Raw genomic sequence first — 21,847 nt, forward strand, 5'->3', positions numbered from 1 at the left:
AGGCACAGCTGTTTTAAAAATTTAAAACAGAAATCTTTCAGTATCACAAAATAATACTGATTCTGCACTCACCGAATGGAAACATACAACTTGTATCAGAAAAAGGTACCACCTCGCGCATCTGTGGTGCACACCTTGCGCATCTATGGTGCACACCTCGCGCATCTATGGTGCACACCTCGCGCATCTATGGTGCACACCTGGGTGCCGCTCCAGCTACTGTGATGCGAAGTGTGAGGAAGGGGCCCGGCCTCTGCGAGCTCGGCCTCTGGGGCCCCCGGTCTGCACGGCTGCCCACCTGCCCATTACCCTGGCCAACACCCGGCCCGTCGTCCCCCTCGTTTCTCCTCCCTGCCCAGCAGGCTTTGCCCGGCTTGGGGCCTATTCCCCGGCCCCCTCCTGGCGGGCCTTTCGAGCCTCTACAGTGAGGACGGTCTGCTCTGCTCCCCCTCCGTGGGAGGGCCCGTCCCCCTCACTTCCAGAACCCAAGCCGGCTCTGCATGGTGGTTCCCCTGCCCCGACCATTCCCTCCAGCACCGGGTGCTTCTCCCAACAGCCTGGGGGCTGGGGCCTGAGTGAGGCTACGCGTTCCCGCGCTGTGTCAAGGCCCCGGCCCGGCACCGCCAAACAAAGCACCCTTCTCTTCGAAGGCGGAGTTGTCCCATCTCCGGCGCCACCGTGCACCCGCCCCGGTGACTCTCCCTGCCCCTCCCCCATGGTCCTGGCACCTATCCACCGACCCGTCTCCACCCGCCCCGCTCTCACCCTTGCTTACGTGGAGAACCCCTTCTTCACCTGCTTTGTGGTTTGCTGACCTGATGCCCACACTTTCTTCCCTGCAGGATACCCCTCGGGCTTGTGTCGGTGCTGATGCCAGCAGGGCTTGCGTTTACTTCACTGGGCCCCAGGCAACCCCATGAAACCAGCTCCCTGGGCACATGGTATTTATTCCCTACACTGGAACGCAGCTTCCTCTGTGCAGGAACCACCCCAATCCCAGGGTATAAGCTGAGGACCAATGTCCAGCTGAAACCTCAGAGGGGACCTAAGGACTCGAAAGCATCAGCCCGGACACCGGGACGACCCAGAGACTCGTTCAACACTTCTTGAATGACCAGGGATTTTGGATTATATCTCTCATCTCAGGCAAAAAAACAGTACTACAAGGCACCAGAAAGTTTCACAGCAATTAGAGGGCTGCAGGTTTTAACCCAGGGAGCATCTCTTTCCAGTATGTATTTACAAAGGTGCATGTTTAACGCACACCTCACCCGAGTTTCCGAGTTCCTCGCCCTCATTCAACTCACCACCCCCTCTTCTCTAAGCCTCCTTCACCTCAAACCTGGTGCTCAACCCTCATTTTCCCTTTGGCACAAATGGGTCAAACGGAGGCCGTTCTGACACCTCGGTGAGTGTAGACAAATCAGCCCTAAGGGACTGACCCCCAAGCCCTGCCACCAGGCCCTCACTGTGCTGGTCTCTGTCGTCTTCTGTTCCAGGTCCTAAATTTCTAGAGGGCGAGGACCTCCACCCTCTTCTAGGAGACGGTGCTACTTTCACAATTTCCTGCAGGCCTGACTGGAGGAACGAGGTCAAGAGGCTAGTGAGAGAACTAACATAGGTTTATGGAAAAGATGTGGGTAAACTGGGAATAAACTGCATTTTTACAAAAAACACTTATACTGTAAATGTATGAGAAACTAGTCAGGTAAAGGGCTGCTGAGTTAATGCTTTCAGGAGGCAGTACTTCTTTGGATGATTCACCGCTCTACGCAGATCTTTCCATTCCCTACACTCGGCACTGGGGTGCTGGCTTACTAGCCCTCTGAATCGTCTGCTGATTTCTCTGGTATAAATACTCCCACCACGGCCGATTAAGCTACAACAGTTTAACGACTAGCAGACTATTTAACAGCAGCTTTTGCTGGCTGCTACGAGCCGGCTCCGGCAGACTAGACACTGGGTCTCCTTCTAAAGCAATACGTGCCCCGGCCATCCCCGCCCCCGCAGTTCTCCAGCCCAGAGTTGGGTGGGCTGTGGGTGCGGAGAGCCTGTGGTCTCCAGGTCACCATACTTACAGCTGCCGGGCTTGTGAACAGGCACGGAATCCCACTCTGGCGGTGGAGAGTCTTTTTCACCTTCTGAGCTACTGGTGTTGCCTAGTTCTTGACTATTTGGGAGGAATTTTGCTAGGGCAGGTGGCCTATTATCCACTAACTTGTTTGTACCTGTACAGAATTCAGAAAAGAAGGCTGTTATGGAGGATAATTCCTTTCTTTCGGGCCAATTTCAAAGAACCCATTCTCTTCTAATGAGAATGAGAACCCAACCGTAGCTGTCCTATGACTGGTAACTACTGACTGATTACTGCCAACTCACAACTACTAACACAACGAATCGTTAGGGCATCTGTATGATGAAAAATGAAAATACCTTTTGTTTTCTGGGAATTTCGCGGTTTGGATCCACCTGTCAATGTAGTTGGAAGAGGAATCTTGGTTGGGAGATTTCGACGTTGTTTACTTTCCAAAGGAGCGGTATATGGTAGCTCTAAAGAACTGAAAGACAATCACAGGTGGAACATTCAAACGCAGCCCTTTGTTTCAGAGTAGAGAGGAGAAGTCACTGATCCCTCTACAATTTCAACACCTTCTTTTACTCATTTGGCCTCCTGAGGCATTATCAACCCACAGTCCTGAGGGCTGGCCGCGTTCCAAGCACCTCCGATACTGTTCAGGAGACTCGCACTTGCAGATTTATCCTCTGCTATTCTGAGTGCGGACAAGGAACTGAGGTCCATTGTTTAATAGTAAGTAATGGGTGGGAACACCTGTGTCAGATAAGGTGTATGAAGCTGTTGGCACAGACTAGCCGTTTAGGAGCTACTAAGTGCAGTCATCCTGCTCGTGAGTCTCACCCGGCAGCTAGACTGCCTGTGGGACTCCGGAATATGGAGATTCTGAAGGGTCTCAGACTTAGAAATGCCAAAGGTTCTGCTACTCAAAACCTTGAACGCATTTTTCTCACGGACACTGTGTACTGACCAGGGCTAAGTTCCTGGGTGACCTACCCCAAGAGCCCATGGCAGAATAGCAGGACCGCTTTATTTGCCTAAGGTGTAGGTTGAGTGGGGGAGATGAATATTCTTCTTTATTTTTGAACTCAGGGTTCATCTTAGGCAAAAACTTAAATATTATTTTTATTAATCTATTTAGAGTATATTTCTTCTAAAATATTTAGAGGTAAGCTTAACATAATAAACATATATAAACAGGACAATGAATTGGCTCTGACCTTCCTGTCAGCAAGGCAAAATGGGCGGCACCTCGGCTATTTTGAATTTCCACAGCCTGATGAAGAAAACATTAAAATTTGCCGAGAGAAGCAATCTCTAGGAGAAATGAACTGGGGAGATGGCCCACATAAAATAGCCTGGTGAACAGTGGTAATACATGGACCCTAAACACCTTTTTTACAAAGCTGCTTCTGTGCTGCCCACCAAGATCAAGTCGCAGGCTTGGGAGGCCTCTGACAGGAGCTGGGCTGACACAGACCAGGAAAAGGACGTCTTCCCGGGGAACGGTGGGACACAGCGGACAGAACCCAGCGGCCCCTTACGAGAATTCTTCCAAAAATCATCACGCGTCTCCACTGGGCTCCTGGTGATGGCTGCAAAGCTGTCAGTTTAAGGCTGAGCCAACAGCTTGCTTTTCATCGAAAATCTTACAAAGTTTACCGGTCGACACAGATGTTCTAAATGGGTACGTGTCTGGCATTCTCCACTGTAGCGCACGTCCTGCCCCAGCCCTCAGGCGTGTGATTCCCACACGCCGCTCTGCCCCCAGCCCCACCCTTCAGGTTCCTCCTCCTTCCGCTGCCCCTCTGAGTTCACACTCCCTGGGGGGCGGCCAATTCCTGCTGGGCTCGGGGCCAGGCACAGACCACGCTGGTCCACACCAGAGTGCAAAGGTCAGAACGGGTCAGGCTTTCCAGATCCAACGGCACCACCAGCACCGCCCCCGCCCCCCCCCCCAGCAAAAAAGGTAAGCAGATGACAGAACAGTACGTGAAGCATGACTTCATAAACAGATAAATTTTAACAGAGGCTCTTTACAAACATTTTATAAGGTAGGAGGTCAAAGGTCATTTTCATTCTTTTGTTTCTTTATATTTCACAATTTTTCTAAAATAAAGTGTTAGTATATTTGGAATTAGTGTAAGAGCTAGCCAAAAATTCGAAGGGTTCGGTTAACCCACATAAGTAGAATTTTAGGTGGGATAACAAACTGACATGAAAAAATCCGTTTACGGGCGAGACTATTAATGCTACAGTTTTATACATCGTCTGCCCTTCTACTTCTGACTGACAGGGTTATTTAAAAATGCCACCTTTTAAAAAACAAAGGCTCCCCTGACAGAGACACCCAGTGGTGGTGGTGGAGCTGGGTGGGTGTGAACTGTTTGTAAGTGTGGGGCTGGCGACTGTCTATACAAAGCTTCACTCTGCACCACCGTGGAGTTAGTTGGTTTTTAAGGAAAAAAAAGGTGCCAGACAACTACTTTACTTCTGCTGACTCATACTTTCCTAAGTTAAACCAGATGATCTCTACCAAGAAGCCTTTTTTAAGGCTTCTGAATAAAATGGTTAAGGGCCAACTTAATTTAGGTGATTCCTTGGAAAAGAGAAGAACAGAAAGCTAGCTGGGATGCTAACGCACGCTCATGAGTTTCCTGCTGCTCACGTCATACTCGGTCCGTGCCCCCGTCTGGGGGAAGAGGGGAGGCAGAGAGCTGAGGGCAAGGTGAGGGCCTTCCCAGTGCTGAGGGCCTGGAGGCCGGAGCATGCACTGGGGCACCCACGGCCCAGAGCCGAGTGCGCTGTTCAAGCAGACTCTGACAAAGGGTACAATCATTCTATAACACATTCTGCTTATTTTAGATTATTACATTTAAGTTACGTAAACATACGTTGATAAACAGAAAACAAAAGAATCAATGGAGAGCTAGTATCCTAAACCAGGGAGCCCTGCGCCTTTCCTGGTCTCCTGAAGTCCTTTTAGTGTCCGACATCTCTCATTCCCTGGCATCTCTGACCTAAAATACAGTCTTCTGGAGGTCTACAGACCCACTTCTACAGCGTATAAGCTGGAAAAAAAGGGGAGACCAGATCTCTGCCCTTGTAACCCTCTGCTCCACACTCCTAGTGGTTTTTTTGAAGTCAACTCTTGGGAGTTAGGTAGGATGGGGCTACAGAGGCAAAGACCACGTCGGAGCCATTCCTCTGGCTTATTACCACTTACTTACAGGAAAATGAATTCTCCAGCATTTAAGGATTTGGGTCTTCTGGCCTGGAGGTGATATGATATAATGTTCCAACAATACTGATAATATTTAAAGACTAATTTTTGATAAAGCGAATGTGAGCTAAACCCACAGATTTTACTATTAGAACATCAGCTTTTTGGCCAACTGATATATAAATGCTTTTTCCCCACCAGATAAATCTTCCAAAAGAAAGTCATAATATATACCTTATTAATATCTCTTTTTTAAAAGTGTGCATCTATTTCCTTCAGATATGTGGAATCACATATAACACGCTGAGAGCACTTCTTAGGTGACAGGAATGTCAGGTGTCACTGGGGCGGGACCAGCACAGGACAGCACAGGGCATTTACTGTCACAACCGAGTGGAGACAGCAAATGGCTCTATTCAGAGGCCACCTTTCTGGTTATTAAAAAAAGGTCTTGAACTCTGAATTTGACTGATGTACTAAAAGATTCTGACTCAATACTTTTATCCCTGAATTCAGAAAAACACAAAACAAGATCAGTGAGTTTAAAGAGGCTAGATACAGGAGATGAGAAGACCAGGGTTGATATAGATTTCTCCAGTTACAAAAGACAATTTAGAGCACGTTGCTTAAACTGTCTTCTGGTAATGATTTCTCTGTTAACTACACATCAAAAGGACATGAGTTAACTACTCTAACTGCCTCCTAACGGGGGCTGGAGAGCGGGCAGCTCTGGCTTTGGGTTTACCAGCAAACTCAACATCCCTGCAAAGTCAGGGGCATCAAGTGGAGTCGTTTACAAACTTTCAAAGTCAAATCTGCTAATGGCCAACTTATTTCATAAAAAAATCAGAATATGACAGAAATCAATGGAAGAGGGATAAGAGTTAGGACTAACATGTACGTACGATCTGTCTTAAGAATACTGACCTCAGGCATCAAGGAGAATAAACAGTGCAGATTTGGTGACAGCCACCTATGAAATGGTTTCACTAAGATAATTCTTAGAAGCTGGGTTTTAAAATTTATGATCATAAGAATGATAGCATGACTGTCCATTCTCACAAAATCTCAGCATATGTAGAAACTAGGGTTTTTCATAATTTGGATTTTTTAGCCTCATTTACTTTAAAACATCTGATCAGTCAACTAAGCCTGAAAAAGGTCTAGAAGAATAATCCCTAGCCACTAGACGAGGGTTAATTCCTGTCCTGGGGTGCCAGAACATTAGCACCAAAGTACCTCAGGCTGATTCCTCTCAGGGGAGACTCACGTGTATCAGCCATTACTCCACTTGACATTGCTTCTAACTGGGTCAGATCGTTCTCAACGAATCGTGGGGTTAGGTCACTTAAACTGACATTTTGCACAAAAGGGTAACTTTTAGGTATAAATACTCTGTTACTAATCACTGCCACATCCTGTGTTATTTCATAAGTTCAGGGACAAGGTTAAATTTTACTGCAGTAATCACTAATTTCTTATTAGCTTCTGGTTCTACAGAACAGACGGCCCCTGTCGAGTTAAGCTGTATAATCTAGGGACAGAGTCTAGCTTACTGATGTTTTTGCAGAGCTCAAGTTTTATTCCTAGAATCCGAGTAAGAACAGACCTGCAAAGCTAAGGGCAATTCTAATGATAAATGTCTTCCTTTATCAATTTATACCTAATTCCCTCAACTTCCTGGGTCGATACCCACTTACCACACAAGAAGGCAAATACTGGCTTCCACGCAGATGGCCACTTTATATGGTGAGCTAGAAAGGGCATTATTAACCACACTGAAACTAGGATTAGTTTACTAGACAGACCCAAAGTTTAGTGAAAGTACGAAGTAAACTTGGTAACGAATAACCCAATAGTTCAACTCATTCACTGACCTGGAGAAACATTCTGCAGGTCGCCCTCCCTGTGACGCCCAACAGGACCTGCCCCACGGGAACTGGACGGGAGCTACGTCATGGCAGAACTGTCTGGTAGTCACATCTGCCCTGAGCACTGTTTTTTTTTAAGGTTAAGAATAAGTTCTCCCAAGTTTTACAGCACAGAATTCTAGATCCCAATGGCAGCTCTAGGTTAGTGAGCAGACTCAGAGCTCTAGCTGAGAGAAGTTATGCTCGTACCTGCGGCTAAACCACCAAGGCCATCTTTGTGCAGAAGTGAAACGGCTCTCTGCCTGGAAACAGATCACCAACCTACATTTTCCTCCTCCATTTTCACAAGTAGCTTTAACTCTGCCTTTTATACTTCTGACATCGGAAGCATGTGGCTGTCCCTCACCAGAGACAGTGAACACTGGGCATTAGAAAAAACCCCAGAGGAACGTCATGAGGTATGCAGCTTTTGTTGCAAAAAAACCCCTAAAAACCAACCAAGCAAATGAAAACATTACCTGGTTCTCACCAGTAACTTCTTTTACATACCTCATTTCTCTGAACTCATTTTTCTTACCTGGGTTTCACATCTGTTGGGATTTCTTTCTTAACATTTAAGAGTTTTTTGCTTTTCTGTTTCACTTGAGACATTTCATTTTCATGTTTTTCAGGCATGGCTTGTTTTCCCTTTTGCTTTTCTGTATCCTGTAAAAAAAAAAATTGACACAACTGCTGAGAAGGATTAACAAAAATGCCTGATATAGTCCTGTCTGAAGGCAGAGACACAAAACCAAACATGTAGTAGATACACACATCACATGTATAAAAATGATAAGCTCCTTTCTTCAAATCTCTCTTTATTGTGGGTCTGTCAATTTTTCAGTCTTTGATTTACTATAAATTATGTTTTGGTGAGTGTGAGTTATAACGAATGTCACTTTAACTTATATCCTGACTGGGGTGGGTGCTGACAGTGGTAGCAACAGACGGGTAGCTTCTTGTTTTTAAGCACTGGGGAGCAAAACCTTGCCTTTTGTACAAGAAAAGTTAAGTCAGGACTACAATACAGAGTTACACACAACTGGCGATGTGGCCTGAGAAGGCCACAGCCCAGGTGCATCTCAGAGCAGTGCTGCCCCTGGGTCCTCGACCAGGTGAGCACGGAGACCGTACTGTGCGTTTCAGAGTAAGGTGATGCTGCCGCAACACCCAGGCGTGAGCCCAGGGGGCTTGTCTCTAAACAGGGCAGGTATCGTTCAGGCACCGGTGACCCCGCCCGGGAGCCGCCTGTGGAGCGGGCGTGCACTGCTCAAGCGCAGAAGGACCACACACAGCACAGATGGGAAATGAAGAAAACAGAAACCTGGTTCTGTGTTCAGGGTGCACAGGGCCAATCGGGGGAAGACATACCCGGCCGAAGGGCAGAGCTGTGGGTATTGGGGGAGCTCCCAACACAGGGCAGATGAGCGTCCACCCGACAGCATCCGGCTGCACAGTTCCGGCAGCCTGGATTTTAACAGGTCACACAGACCGATCTATCCAGCTGCAGAGAAAGGGTAAAACAGCCTCCTGCCCATACACCTCTTGAGACTATTCTGAGTCATGCAGTAAGTATTTCCGGAACACCCGACTGGTCAAGAACTCTGTAGACCGTGAGCCCCTGCAGGACAAGAACCTGGTTCTTTTGTCCATGGCTGCTTCTCAAGCACCCAGCACTCAGGTATTCAACATGTATTTGCTGAATGCATGGGTAGAATAGGGTTGGAGAAGGCATACATCCAAGAGAAAATGACCTCCCAAGATTGAAATCCAGTTGGGAAGAAAATGCACAAAACTGGCAAACAGATCAGTCACAAAGAGACAAGAGCACACGAGCTCTACGCAAGAGTGCTGCGGGGGAGGCCTACAGACTGCTCAGCCGGGAGAAGGGTAACAGGCACGGAGGCCGCCAGTCCTGAGCTGTGTCTGTAAGGAAGCAAATGACAGGGCAGGAGATGGGACAGCCAGGAGAAAACCAACAGCAGAGAAGGGAGAATGATGCCAGTGGGTGCACAGAGGGGGTCCACTGGAGAGGGGCCACTGAGGAGTGGTTAGGAAAATGCCGGAAAGGCAGAAAGGAAGTGGGGCCAAGTTGTGGAGCAAGTCTGTGCTGAGAACGCTTTCCAAATGCTTATTCATATCAGAGACGGCTGGGACCCCACTCGGGGATCAGTAGCTGGCATTCTGCTCCTCTGCAGTCATCTGTCACAGAGGAGATACGGGACACAACGCCAGCCCCAACCCTGACATTTGGCCCAGAGCACCCGCCAAACGTCAGGGATGCACAGGGGAGGGCGGCTGGCCAGAAAGTGTCACGTGTACATTTTATTTTAAAAATTAATATATGTGGATGACACTGCTGGATATCTTTAAGAAGTGATTTCTTAAGCCACTAGATTACAACTGAAAAAGAATTCTGCTCTACAATATTAAAGGCTCTATTTGGATCATTTTAAATTTGAAATACAGTTATCTAAAAATAGAAATGCCAAAACAGAAGTACGCCCTCACTTTTCTGCATAGCACTTATAACTCACGCTCCCTGACACAGTCACAAGAGTAACATTACCCTCCATTTATCTCACAGCCACGGTGTCTGGACATCTTGCAGTGTTAGCCCTGATGCTCGTGACCCCCCCACCCCCGGGAGCGGAGGATGAGCAGTGAGGCGGCCTCCCGGCGTGCTGAGGTCACAGCCCCTGCTCCACCTGCTCCCGGGGTCCACTGCAGCAGCGGTGATACGACAGGGCACGGCACTATAATCCATCCAAGTGACAGAATTCCTCCTCATCCTCTCTGGATACTTAAAATCTGAAACAATTTGCATGAGCCAGAGTCGTTCCTATTCCAGATGGTCCCTAACTTTCAAGCTGTCTTTCCAATCTCTAACTATTTCACCCTATTAGCAGGCTTCCTAATTTGTTCCCCGGGGAAGTGAAGACATTCAGGCCCAGCGCAGTGGCGCTTCTGCAGGGAGTGACTGCCTGGGCGCGCCTGTGCACTGGCCCTCGGGCGTGTGCGTGTGTTGAGCGCAGCGCGTTCACGGTGTGTGACCCCTGCCCTGCGGGCCGTCCTACCTCCCTGGGGAGCGGGTCTGTGTCTGGGCTGGAGGTCTCTGTGGTGGTGGAGGAGCTGTCGTCTTCGGCCAAGGAGTCCTTCAGCTCGTCCTCCTGGGGCTTCCCCTTTCCCTTCTTCTCCTTTTCCTCGTGCTTTTTAGGTGGTTTTACCTTGCGCTGAAGAGGCTTTCCTTTCCCTGGGGATGACAATCAATGTAAAAGGACACTTGACTTTTAAACAGCTTGGAAAACAAAGCCATTAAAACTCTCTTTGAAGAGACTGAACTCTGATTAATAACTGTTTCTTTCTCTACTCCAGTTCTTCTCTAAAGCTTTCAAAATCATGTTTGACTTTTCGATTAGAATATTTAAAAAAATCAACTTTTTCGAGGCGTGAGTTATATACAATAAGATACACCCATTTTAAGTGTACAGTTCCATGAGCTTTGGCAAACCCACTAGTTGTGACAAATCTGTACGCCTCTCAGAAGAGAGCTGACCCTTGAACTACAGGGGGTTAATCGGTGTATAACTTAGAGTTGGCTCCTCTGTACCCGCAGGTTCAACCAACCATGGACCGTGTAGTACTGCAGTCTCTACTGCTGAAAAAAAAGAATCCATGTATAAGTGGACCCATGCAGGTCAAACCCTTGTTGTTCAAGGGTCACCTGTACTTTTTGATATCCCGGAGGGTGATGTAGCTTTGAAAAGTCACAGACGTGAAAACCAGAGATCCTTTCAAATCTCTCTGGAGATGGTAGCCTGACGGTGACACGGGATGAGCTGCATGTATGTCACTTGCAGGGTGCTGAGAACCCCGGTAGCTGGGTCCAAGTCCCGGTTCTTCCCTAACTAGCGGCATGACCTTGGCCTCTCATCTGCAGACTGGGGGAGACGACCTCACAGTGTTGTGATGAGGAATTACATGAAGCCCTTAGGACAGTGCCAGGCATATAAGTACCAGCTAATGTTATAGATGGACAGAGGGTAAAACAGAGCTACAAAAAGCCTATTATTTTATTTTAATTTTTTCAACCTTAGCATTTTATATTTTTTATTATTATTATTATTTTTGGCCACGTGGCATGTGGGATCTTAGCTCCCCTACCAGGAATCGAACCCGCGTCCCCTGCATTGGAAGCACAGAGTCTTAACCACTAGACAGCCAGGGAAGTCCTATTATTTTAAAAGATGTGGATGTTCCCAAGACAGATGAGAAAACAACCCTCGACACATCTGAGCACCTGCCGTTTCCCAGGCAGTGCTGCGTGTCCTGGGAACACAGCAGTGAATACCAGTAACAACGCCGAGAGCCCGCTCGGCTGCGGCAGAAGGGAAGGAGCCTGTCCTGCTCTGGCCCTGCGAGCCCTCGGATTTCTCAAGAGCTGAGTGTCTAGCGGTTCATGCTGAAAGCACTTCAAATTTTCCCGCATGGCCGACATTAACCCCCCATGCAATGCATTTCTCACCTGAAATTATACCTTTTTATCATGCTCAGGTTCACTGGATAAGAGGCATTATCTGTATAAATAATCTGTATTCACAATAACCTGAAACCTCCTTAATAAATAGAAAAGATCTGGAAGTGATTTTTTAAAAAAAATTGGACTCAAATTTTGAAGCCAGAGACGTACAAATAAAGGAGAAAAGGAAACAGCAAACCAGTAGTTAGTTAAAAAAATCTTATTTCATGAAAGAGTAGTTTACACTTTTACCTCCAAATCCCCATCTTTTACTGACTTCTTAATATGCTGCCCGTGGACGTCTGTCCCCAGCACCTTATAGAATGTGATTTTGACAACAGCCCAACTGTCAGTGCGGGTGACCTCTAGCACCTCTCATTCTACAAGACCTCTCGGTGCCACTGGACTCTTTGGATTATCCCCCTCCCTGTCCCTGCTGGACCCCAACATCATCACCCTCTTCCGGTACTGTGATTCTTCAGACACCTGGCTTCATCTTTGCTGGTGTTCCCTGGAAATCTGCCCTTGGAACTTCTTCCCTTTCCTTCCATATTCCCCTTTGGGGATGAACTTTAATTAATTTGACATAAGCAATTCAAATCTAAAATGTCCCAAACTGAGTTAAACATCCTAGAAACATCTTTTGGGTTCTCAGTCTAAAATAATGGTTCTTGCACTTTAGAACAACCTAGGAAGCTTTTAACGAACACTGCTCAGGGCTCCACCCCGCGAGATTCTGATTAAGCGGTTCTCGGTGGGACCTGGACGTGGGTATATTTTTAACAAGCTACTCTGGTGGATCCACTATGCAGCCAGGCTGAGGATCACTGCTCTACAGTATCTGCATCAGTCCAATCACCCAGGCTAGTGGCTACCTCACTGTCATGTATGATGTCTTCTGCTGCTTCTATTCCCAAGTTCAAAAGTTGGTGGGAGAGGAGAGAGTGCTCCTTCCCCAGAGAAAGGACTAATGATCTGAGTGGATCAGACGGAGGACAGGCCCACATGTACCCGTAAGCAGTCCCTGCTCCCTGTGACGCTGCACGCTCGGGGGTGGCGTCTGTCTCCCTCTTGCCACTGGCAAGGTTGTTCCCACGGGTCTCTTCCTCAGGGCCCCCAGTTCTTAAAGTGTTTTCCCAGACCAGCAGAATCAGCATCACCTGGGAACCTGTTGGAAATGCAAATTCTCAGGCCCCTCTCTAGGTGTACTGAACCAAACCCTGGGGGTGGACCCGGCAGTCGGTGTCAACAAGCCCTCTTGGGGACTGGAACGTAGGGCTGATCTGAGAATCCTTGGCTTGGGCTGTAAATTCCACACAGATTTATGACACCTGAGCTGGGCACTGCAGGCACAGGATCGGCTGCCTTGTTTCCGGTTTCTCGTGACCTCTGCGTGTGTATATCCCGTGGGAGTCTCAGGAGGAAAGGTACCCGAAGTACAGAGTAGAATTTGGGCAATTCCGAGACACCTGGATGAAATGATCCAAACAGCCCAATTTCACCATCAAGTAGTCACTCAAATGGATTCTACCTCTAAAACCTCTAATTCCTTTCTTACCTCACTCCCACTGCCACTTCCTCAGCTCAGGACTTGACCTGGGCCTGGCCTACTGTAACGGCCCCGTCTTCCTGTTGTGTCTCCTTATACCTTCCACCCTGCCAACAGCATTACTTTCGTTTTGAAACACTTCTTAAATACAAAAACTTGATTCTGTCTTCTATAGGATAACGTTCAAACTCCTTTACAGTCTGGACCCATCTATCTCTCCAGGTCTGCTCTAGCCTTGTCCCGATCCCTTCCTTAGCCCTTGGCCCATCGTGGAACATTCAGTTTCCAGAGGGCAAGCTATCAGTTCACATCCCCGTGCTGTTGCTGGGCACAGAAGAAAGAGTAGGAACCTGGGAAGTGGGAATAGGAATTCTGAGGGAGACTGCCCTCTCAAAGATAAATTAACTCAATAGACTGGAGGTCTCCTAGCCTTATGGGAACCATGACTTAACTGACGCATGATCAGTAATAGAAAATTAACCCATCCAAGTAAAGACAGTACAAGCTGAAGGGAGAAGCAGCTTAGTAAACTCAGAGTACGTTTCCAGCAGTGACCAAAGGAGAAATATACCCAACATGAACGACAGGTTCCTCAGGCTTCACACCACTGCCTGGATAAACTGTCCCCGAGGCCACTCACCCTACGTCTACCCCCTCCCACCATCGCCGAGCAGACTCCTGGCTGAGGATGCTAGCTGACCTACTGCGGTCAACACTCACCCCTAGGCTCTATTCCTTGTACAGTCTTAGCACCTGAAGGGCAGAGATTAGGCCGCACTGAGCTCTCCATCCTCAGTGCCTTACAAGGCTCAGCACGCGGCAAGTGCTCAGCCAGTGTCTGCTGAGCCGCAGAAGTGAGTTTTGTGCCTTTCTGAACAGTGAAATACACCAAGAGCGTGACCTGCTCTGAGACTTGCTGCCCCAAGTCCAGAAGCTTCTTCATCTCAATCCTTCATGACAACTTATCCAGATTTCAATCCAGAATCACGCTTCACTCCATTTACATAACATTCTTGAAGTGACAAAATTATAAGACTGGAGAAATGATTAAACCTCCTCCGGGGTTTCGGCTGGGGGGAGGGGGGGAGTGGGAGGGAAGCGGGTGTGGCTAGAAAAGGGCCCATAAGGGATCCCTGTGTCTTGACTGCATCAACATCAGAATCCTGGTTGTGATGCTGTACTGCAGTTTTGCAACATGTTACTGGGGGAAATTGCATAAAAGGTACAAGGGATCTCTCTGCATTATTATTTGCAACTGCATGTGAATCTATAATTATCTCAAAAGTAAAAAAAAAAGTGTATGTCTCACTGAAATGTAAAAGCAAAAAGTCCCCAAGAGGTCACATATGACCAAGTCATGGCATGTTCATGGCGTGGGTACTAATCCTTGCCAAGTACATTAATCCTTCAGAACGCATCAAGTGTTGTTCTAAAAAGCTAAACACATTTTTTTCTTTTGCAAATAATAGGTCCATTTGGCCTGCAAGTCACCCTTCCAAACTCTATTCCAACTTTTTTCTCAACATGCCAAGGACTGGATCTCTCATTCTAACCTCTTGTCCGTCCGTGAAAAATGGGAGATTTACAAATGTCTACTTCACAACTGACCACTGGTCCGCCCTATTCCACTCACTAAAACAAACAAAAGGAACATAGTTCACAGAAGTGGACAATGGTCTTCTGTCCAGTTCTTATAACACAGACACTCTAGGCATAATTACCTTTAATGACAGGCTGCATTAATTACAAATCCCCTGTTCTTAGACACTTAGTTTCCAATTTCCACTATTATAAAACATGAGGTATGTAAGATCATCTCCTGATGTTAAATTTCCAGATATGAGCTTACTGGTTTTCAAAGGACGCGCGTGCATTATTTTATTTTTATGGCTTTTGACATACTTAGAAAACTGGCTGCTTTCTGCAATCCACGAGTACACAAACTTCTTTTTAACATAGCTACCACTGAAAAATATTTTTCTGTATATAATCTATGGCTCCTAGGCTACTGATACTTCTAGAGATACATAATTTGAATGCCCAAATTAAAGAAAGTGAGGAAAGTCATTTGACAGATTAAATTCTAATCATCAACAATGAACTAGAAATTAGAAGATAAGCCTGCTAAGGACATGACAATGACCATGAGAGGCTGGCCAGTGCTCTTATGTGACAAGCTTTCTTGCCCTGGTCTTCATGTCCTGACTCCAGGGGGTAAGAAGAGGCCTGGTGTCCCTGTGCATCCTCCCCCCCAAGAAGGGTTGGCCATGGCTGGCTGGCAAAGTAAACCTGGGGTGCCTTCCGAAGCCCTAAGCATCTATCTCAACCTGCCATCCCCAAACACACAAGCTCTGTTAAGAAGTTTCAGACCTGGAAGGGAAGCAGGAAGTCTCACTTGGACTCTCTGCATAAGCTTCTTCTCCACCTAAGTTCCATCACGGGCAGGAAGGTGGTGGAGAGGTTATGGATGCCTAACTGGTGACTGTGAGAAGTGGTACTTTATTGCTCCTTGTGTGTGTGCTTCTGGGGGAGGAGGCCTGAGAGAAAACAAGAGGTGCAAGTTAGCAAGTGGGCCCCAAAACCCACCTCACACTGCTGACAGGTGACAGGCATTCATCCAGACTCAATGGGCGAGTATGAAACCCTCCCACCCAACTCGGACAGGGGCTACTTTCTGCAGCTGCTGCATCTCGGCGAGATGACAGGGTCAGCTCTCCTCAAAATGAGGTATTCGGTTGGTGGATGCTCTTAAAAATGGTCAGAATGAAATAGTTTCGTCATTACTTTAAGGCCTAATTAAGTATATATTTCCTAACAGTTGAGTGCATTCAAAACTCTTTATTGACACAAACCATTTGTCCCCACCTGCAGGACCCCTGGGGGCTAACCTCAGTGGGTACAAGAACACGAGGCTGACTGCTAAGTATTTGCGACTGAGCACCACCTGCTGCCGACGGGTCCGGCATCTTCACCTAACAGTGATGCTCTGACCCTTATGAGATAATCCAACCACAAGTGACTGCATATACACCCGTGGCCCCACAGATGCTGTGTGTGTGGGTGAGGCTGAGCGTACACCTAGGAGGTACGATGCGGTGGGGAGTTAAGATTCAACGTTACATGGCCAATATAAAGCATCTGTGTGAAGAACATTCCCGTTCTCTCTGCAACAAAGACACAACGCCCAGTCTATCACCCAGTGTCCTCAGATTCCTCAGCAGGACTTCAATGCCAGCAAAGTCTGTTTCTTCAGATGAACTCTCCTGCCTCCTTTTCCTGCAGGAGAACTATATAACGATGCTTCCCTTTGGCCTCAGCCGCCAGGAAATTTGCAGCTCAATTTAACACTGAATGGTAACAACGAACTTTATTCTAGGTTTTTGTTGAGATAGCACCATAATTAAAAACAAACAGATAAAACATCGAAAACTACTTTCTGTCTTTGATTCACTGTTTTATATGTGCTTTAATCCTTTAAACCACCACTAATCATTTTAAAAGTAGGCAAAATATGAATTACCAATTTAAAAAATATGTCCTTGGACTTCCCTGGTGGCGCAGTGGTTAAGAATCCGCCTGCCAATGCAGGGGACATGGGTTCGAGCCCTGGTCTGGGAAGATCCCACATGCCGCGGAGTAACTAAGCCCACGTGCCACAACTACTGAGCCTGCGCTCTGGAGCCTGCGAGCCACAACTACTGAAGCCCACGCACCTAGAGCCCGTGCTCCACAACAAGAGAAGCCACCGCAATGAGAAGCCCGCACCCTGCAACGAAGAGTAGCCCCCGCTCACCGCAACTAGAGAAAGCCCGCGCGCAGCAATGAAGACCCAATGCAGCCAAAAATAAGTAATAAATAAAATAAATAAATTAAAATAAATAAATAAATAAATCAATAAATAATATGTCCTACTCATTTACTTTTTTGTCTTCACTAAGAAGCGAATAAAGGAATTTGTAATCACTAGTTTGGGGCAAGTTGCTTTGGTTGTCTCTCTCCAACTTTAAATTGTTTCACTTAATGCCCACCCAAAAGAATTACTTCAGGACAATTTCAATTACTAGCAAATGGTTTCTCTGAACGTGTGCAGTGCCTGGCAGCTGTGGACCTAAGCCAGGCAATGACAGTTACACCTGACTGAAGGTTCGGAAGACTTTCTAGAGGATCATCCATTCTGACAGGAATCTGTCTTTCTCTTCATCTTTTGCCTGTTTAAAAGGTCTAAGTGACGCCAGTACAGACCAACAGATGATTTATTTGGGTCAGTACTGGTCATGTAAGTTTATTTCTCCCTACTTGTTCTGAAATGATACCTCAATATGAGTATGATAACCTAAAACATACCAAAAGGTGCATATGAAGGAAACTCTTCAGGAGTTCTTTAAGCTAAAGTAAATATTGTTTTCAAAAATCAGTAGCAATTACCATCTTATTTTGTCATATTAAGCTCTGTGCTTAGATAGTGAAGATACTGGTTTAGCCCACTAGAAGGTAGAAAAGAATTTTTATTAAGTGAAAAAATTTTACATCTATCCCAGGAAAGGAATTACCTATGAATTTGCGGGCAGACCCATATTCTCTTTTGTTCTAGTTTTCCTTGTAACCTTAGGAGGCTGTACATACCTTCTGAAGCACTAAGCAGAACCAACAAGGTACACGGGACTGAGACAAAAAGGCTGCACAAGCAAAACTTTATGCAGCACAGAGTTCAATTATTTAGGGTTTTCATAAAAGTATTATGTTCGATTAGATTTTGGATTTCTTTATTCTAGAAATAAAATATCATGGATATTCTAGAGCAAACTTAATACAACTCAATGCTGGGAAAGGATTGCTTCTGTCTTCCCATTTAGGCATTTCTCTCCACTATCTTTAAGGGCAACTCCCAGCTGCCCAAAAACCCACTAGATGGACATTACATGAAATTCCTAAAAATCTTATATGTTCTGGTATAATGTTATAAGTCATAATTCTAGTTATTATTTTAAAATGTATATCTCAGAAATAACTAAATTTCCTTGTCAATTGCATTATTATGAACTTTCATCAAATCTTTAACCGTGGCCATTTTTAAGTCTTTTGTCATTTACAGACAGTTCTGGGTGTACTCTGATGCTTTTGCAAATATGTTCCTATAAAAGGGTTTCATCTTCAAGGAATTCATGGAAAAGACTCTGACAAGTACAGGTTTCTGGTAACTGACTATACTGCTGAACTGAATGAATAAGCATTTTCAGAACTCTAATGAAAAACTGATGAATTCATAAAAGTGTTAACAAAAGATCAAGATGAAAAAAAAATTAATTACATGGGACTGAGTGAACTGATGAGGATGATTATAATTTTTGTGACTTTCTGTTTGAATAAAACAAAAACAAAAACAAAAACCCGACTAGATGGGCCCAGCCCCAAACCACCCGCCAGAGACATTCACTGGTTACATTCCCCTAGTGAGTGGGGCTGTAATGGCTCAACACAGGTTACCCCAATCTCCTGTGGATGCTGTTAAATAGAGAATCTGATTCGGCAGTCTGGGTTGGGGCCCAAGATTCGACATTTCTAAAAGCTCTCAAGTTACGTCACTATTGCTGATCCCTGGGCTTCAACTCTGGGCAGCAAGGCCTCAAAACACTTACCCAATACCCTCTCTTCCAGGGTGGGGCGGGGAGGGCTCCTCTATGTAGGGGCAGCCTCCGTACTTCCTGTCCCGGTGGCAAGCTGACCCCAGAGGGCCTGCTTCCCTAGAGCCGACGCTAGCCCTTCTCTCTGCTCACTCTCGTCCAGCGTCTCTGCCTCTGTTGGGCGAATCAGGTTACCTTCACTCCAAGTGCTAACTACCTTGGCCTGTGGGGCTGTACACAGTAATAGAGGAGGGAGCAGAAAGCTTATCAGCCAAGCCCCTGGCTCCACCAGTACTTAGCAGATGCCCTGCTTTGCAGTGAGGAGTGTTTACAGTGGATTTTAGTTTCAGCTCTAAATCCAGTCTGCCTGTTCCCTTGGCGGGCGGCCCAGAGGCAGGAGGGGTGACCCATCAGATCTGCACCCCTAGGACCCTGTACACACACTCTGCCCAGCCTCGACAGTGGAGCCTGCACACCCCCCAGTGTTCACTGAGGAGCCTGGCAGTGACTCATGGACATCTTGGACTCTCAAGCTCCCATCATCCAGGCCCAGGCCTGGTATAGGTCGGGATGACAATCTCTTATCAGTCACTCTGAAATCCCAAAAGCTTTCAAAGCTTTTTCTCCCCAACTCATTTAGAAACAAAAACTTTTGGTGGCACAACTGAACTGAACTGATGTGAAGCTACTTTTACGGTCTCATGAATCACATGGCACATCATCGTATACCTTTCTGAAAACCTGAATTCCAACAAAGGTGGCTCTCGAGTGTTGTATAAAGGACGGTGGACCTCTAGGTCTGTGGCCTCGCTGGTGCTAACGGGCCTTACTTCTGTTACACCCCCATACCTCACTTCCAGGCTGCACCGGAGGGCCTGTTACTGCCCGGAACTGCTTTTTCTCCCAAACCCTAAACCCTCACGCCTCCTTTTCACACCTTGGTCTCCTCTCATTCCCTTGCTTCCATCATCCCTGTAACTTGACTTGTTGGAGCCCCGGCCCTTGACTTGTCCATTCTCCCTGTCGGTGAGGCTCCTTCTGTGTTAAGGTCCTGCCAATTCCGCACAGCGTGGCACGCCCATTGTTCTCCTGCCAATGCCCCACGACGTTCTCAGCCCTGGGTCTCTCTGCTGTCCCTGCCCCGCAGGGCGTCAACCACCCCGTGTTCACCCTTCACCTGTGGGCTGCACAGTCAATGGAGAAGAACGGCACAAGCGTGAGGGAGGCCACAGTGACCTTCAGCTGGGTCCCCGATGTTGCCCGAGGGACTGCTCTGCAAATCCAATTCCCATGTCCTATGGACTCCCAGCCTACAGAAATCTCAGCTATTTGAGGTCTGATTATTCCAGACTTCCTCTACGTTCTGTTTCTACCCTACCGCTTCCCCTTCGGCCTCAGAAGCTACCAATCCCTCTGCGTCCACACGCCCGTGGAACACGTGCCCTTGTATATATACTCTGCGGAGCTGGGTCCTACCCACCCACCTCCCTGGGCACTGGGTCGCACCAATTATCTGCTCAAATGCTGCTCCTCCTTGTGGAGGAGGTGGTGTCGTGCAGCTGCGAGCTGAGGGTTAGGGTCGGGCCTGGGCTTGGCTCCTGTGTCTGCCTGACGTAACCCTTCTTAGACTGGGCATCCCCCCTGCAAACAGGGTCAGCGCAACGCCAATCACCCAGGTGCCCGAGGCACTTGCGGTTGTGTCTGGAGCGTCAGGAAGCGCTGACAACACTGCTGCTCTCAGCTCTACCCCCCTTTCTGTCCTTGGCCCACAGATATTTTCAAGCAACATGTTCCCCTATTTTTTTTCTTCATTAAAAATACTACTGCAAGATATACACATCCTTTTTTTTTTTTTTTTTGGTTAAAAATCAAAGAACATGGAAACTACAGATTAAAGAGTAACCTCCACCCCTCACTCACTGGCCCCTCACACGCACACCAAGAAGCGGCCACTGGTAACGGTCTGGCGTGCCAGGTGCTCTCCAAGCCACAGTTACCTGGCTTCTAGGCTCACTTCACAGAGACTGTTCCTGCCAAGGTCCTCCAGGCTCTGTGGAGCTCGATTCTACCTCTGCTCTGGCCTTGCTGGGACATGCCAACCACATCTGCTACCTGCTTCCTGTCGCGCTGTCTGCTGGCCTTGTCCTCGGGACTCTGTCCTGCTTATCTCAGAGAGCTTAAGCTCTCTGCTTATCCCATTCCTCACCCTCAAGACCGAGTTCCAAGCAGACATTCCCGCTGGGATGTGCCACAGCCAACTGCAACCCAGCAGCCTAGTGATGGCAGCGCCATTTCCTGCCCTAAAAATCACAGCAGTGCCTACCCCCTACCATGTAAGTAGAAGCTATTCTCTCCACTTTAAAGGTAACAAACGGAGGCTCAGAGAAGTAATTTTCTCCAAATCACACAGTTAGTAAGTGGCAGAGCCAGGATTTGATCTGGGTCTGCCTGAAGGTAGAGCCTGGCCTTGTGAGCCCACACCACTCGGCTTCTCCCCACCTGAGATAAAGCTGCCCCTCAGACCGCCAACGGCAGAATCCACTGTTTCTGCAGTGAATGCAGACACTGAAAATGGCTGCACCAGGCTCAGTGCGTTCTCAGGTTTTAACCCTCAGTCCAGCAATGGCCCCTGTCCAGTCCCCAGGACTCGCGTGTCACAGGAGGAGAAGCCACAGAAGTACAGCCGTAGGGGCCCTGCTCAGGCAGCCGTGAACAGAGGGCATTTCTGGGCCCCATCTCCCGGGAGGAAAAGTGACTGCTGGGATGACTAGAGAAGTGACCGGATGGCCTGCAAGCCATCTACCCAGAGAGCGCAAGAGCAGGGAGACCCCGTTCAGATGAAGAAGGGTCCTTCTGAACAGTCTCCAAAGGCCAGACGTCACTGAAGCTCATTACAAGGAAGATTTCTGTGAGCTACTGGGGAGGGCAGGGGAGAGAACAGGGTGCTTCTG

General features: G+C 47.4%; 1 protein-coding gene across 1 annotated transcript in view; it reads right to left on the reverse strand.

The window, feature by feature from the left end:
- The window catches only part of TMEM131 (transmembrane protein 131), a 190,675-nt gene that overhangs the window by 6,031 nt on the left and 162,797 nt on the right, over window positions 1–21,847 (reverse strand). Inside the window, exons 32-35 of the mRNA XM_061210791.1 lie at window positions 10,285–10,460; window positions 7,746–7,873; window positions 2,434–2,558; window positions 2,079–2,228 (exon numbers count right to left, since the gene is read on the reverse strand). Coding sequence (XP_061066774.1) covers window positions 2,079–2,228; window positions 2,434–2,558; window positions 7,746–7,873; window positions 10,285–10,460 — 579 coding nt within the window. The remainder of the gene's footprint in view (window positions 1–2,078; window positions 2,229–2,433; window positions 2,559–7,745; window positions 7,874–10,284; window positions 10,461–21,847) is intronic.

Source organism: Eubalaena glacialis, chromosome 14 (assembly GCF_028564815.1).
Source record: "Eubalaena glacialis isolate mEubGla1 chromosome 14, mEubGla1.1.hap2.+ XY, whole genome shotgun sequence".
Lineage (NCBI taxonomy): Eukaryota > Metazoa > Chordata > Mammalia > Artiodactyla > Balaenidae > Eubalaena > Eubalaena glacialis.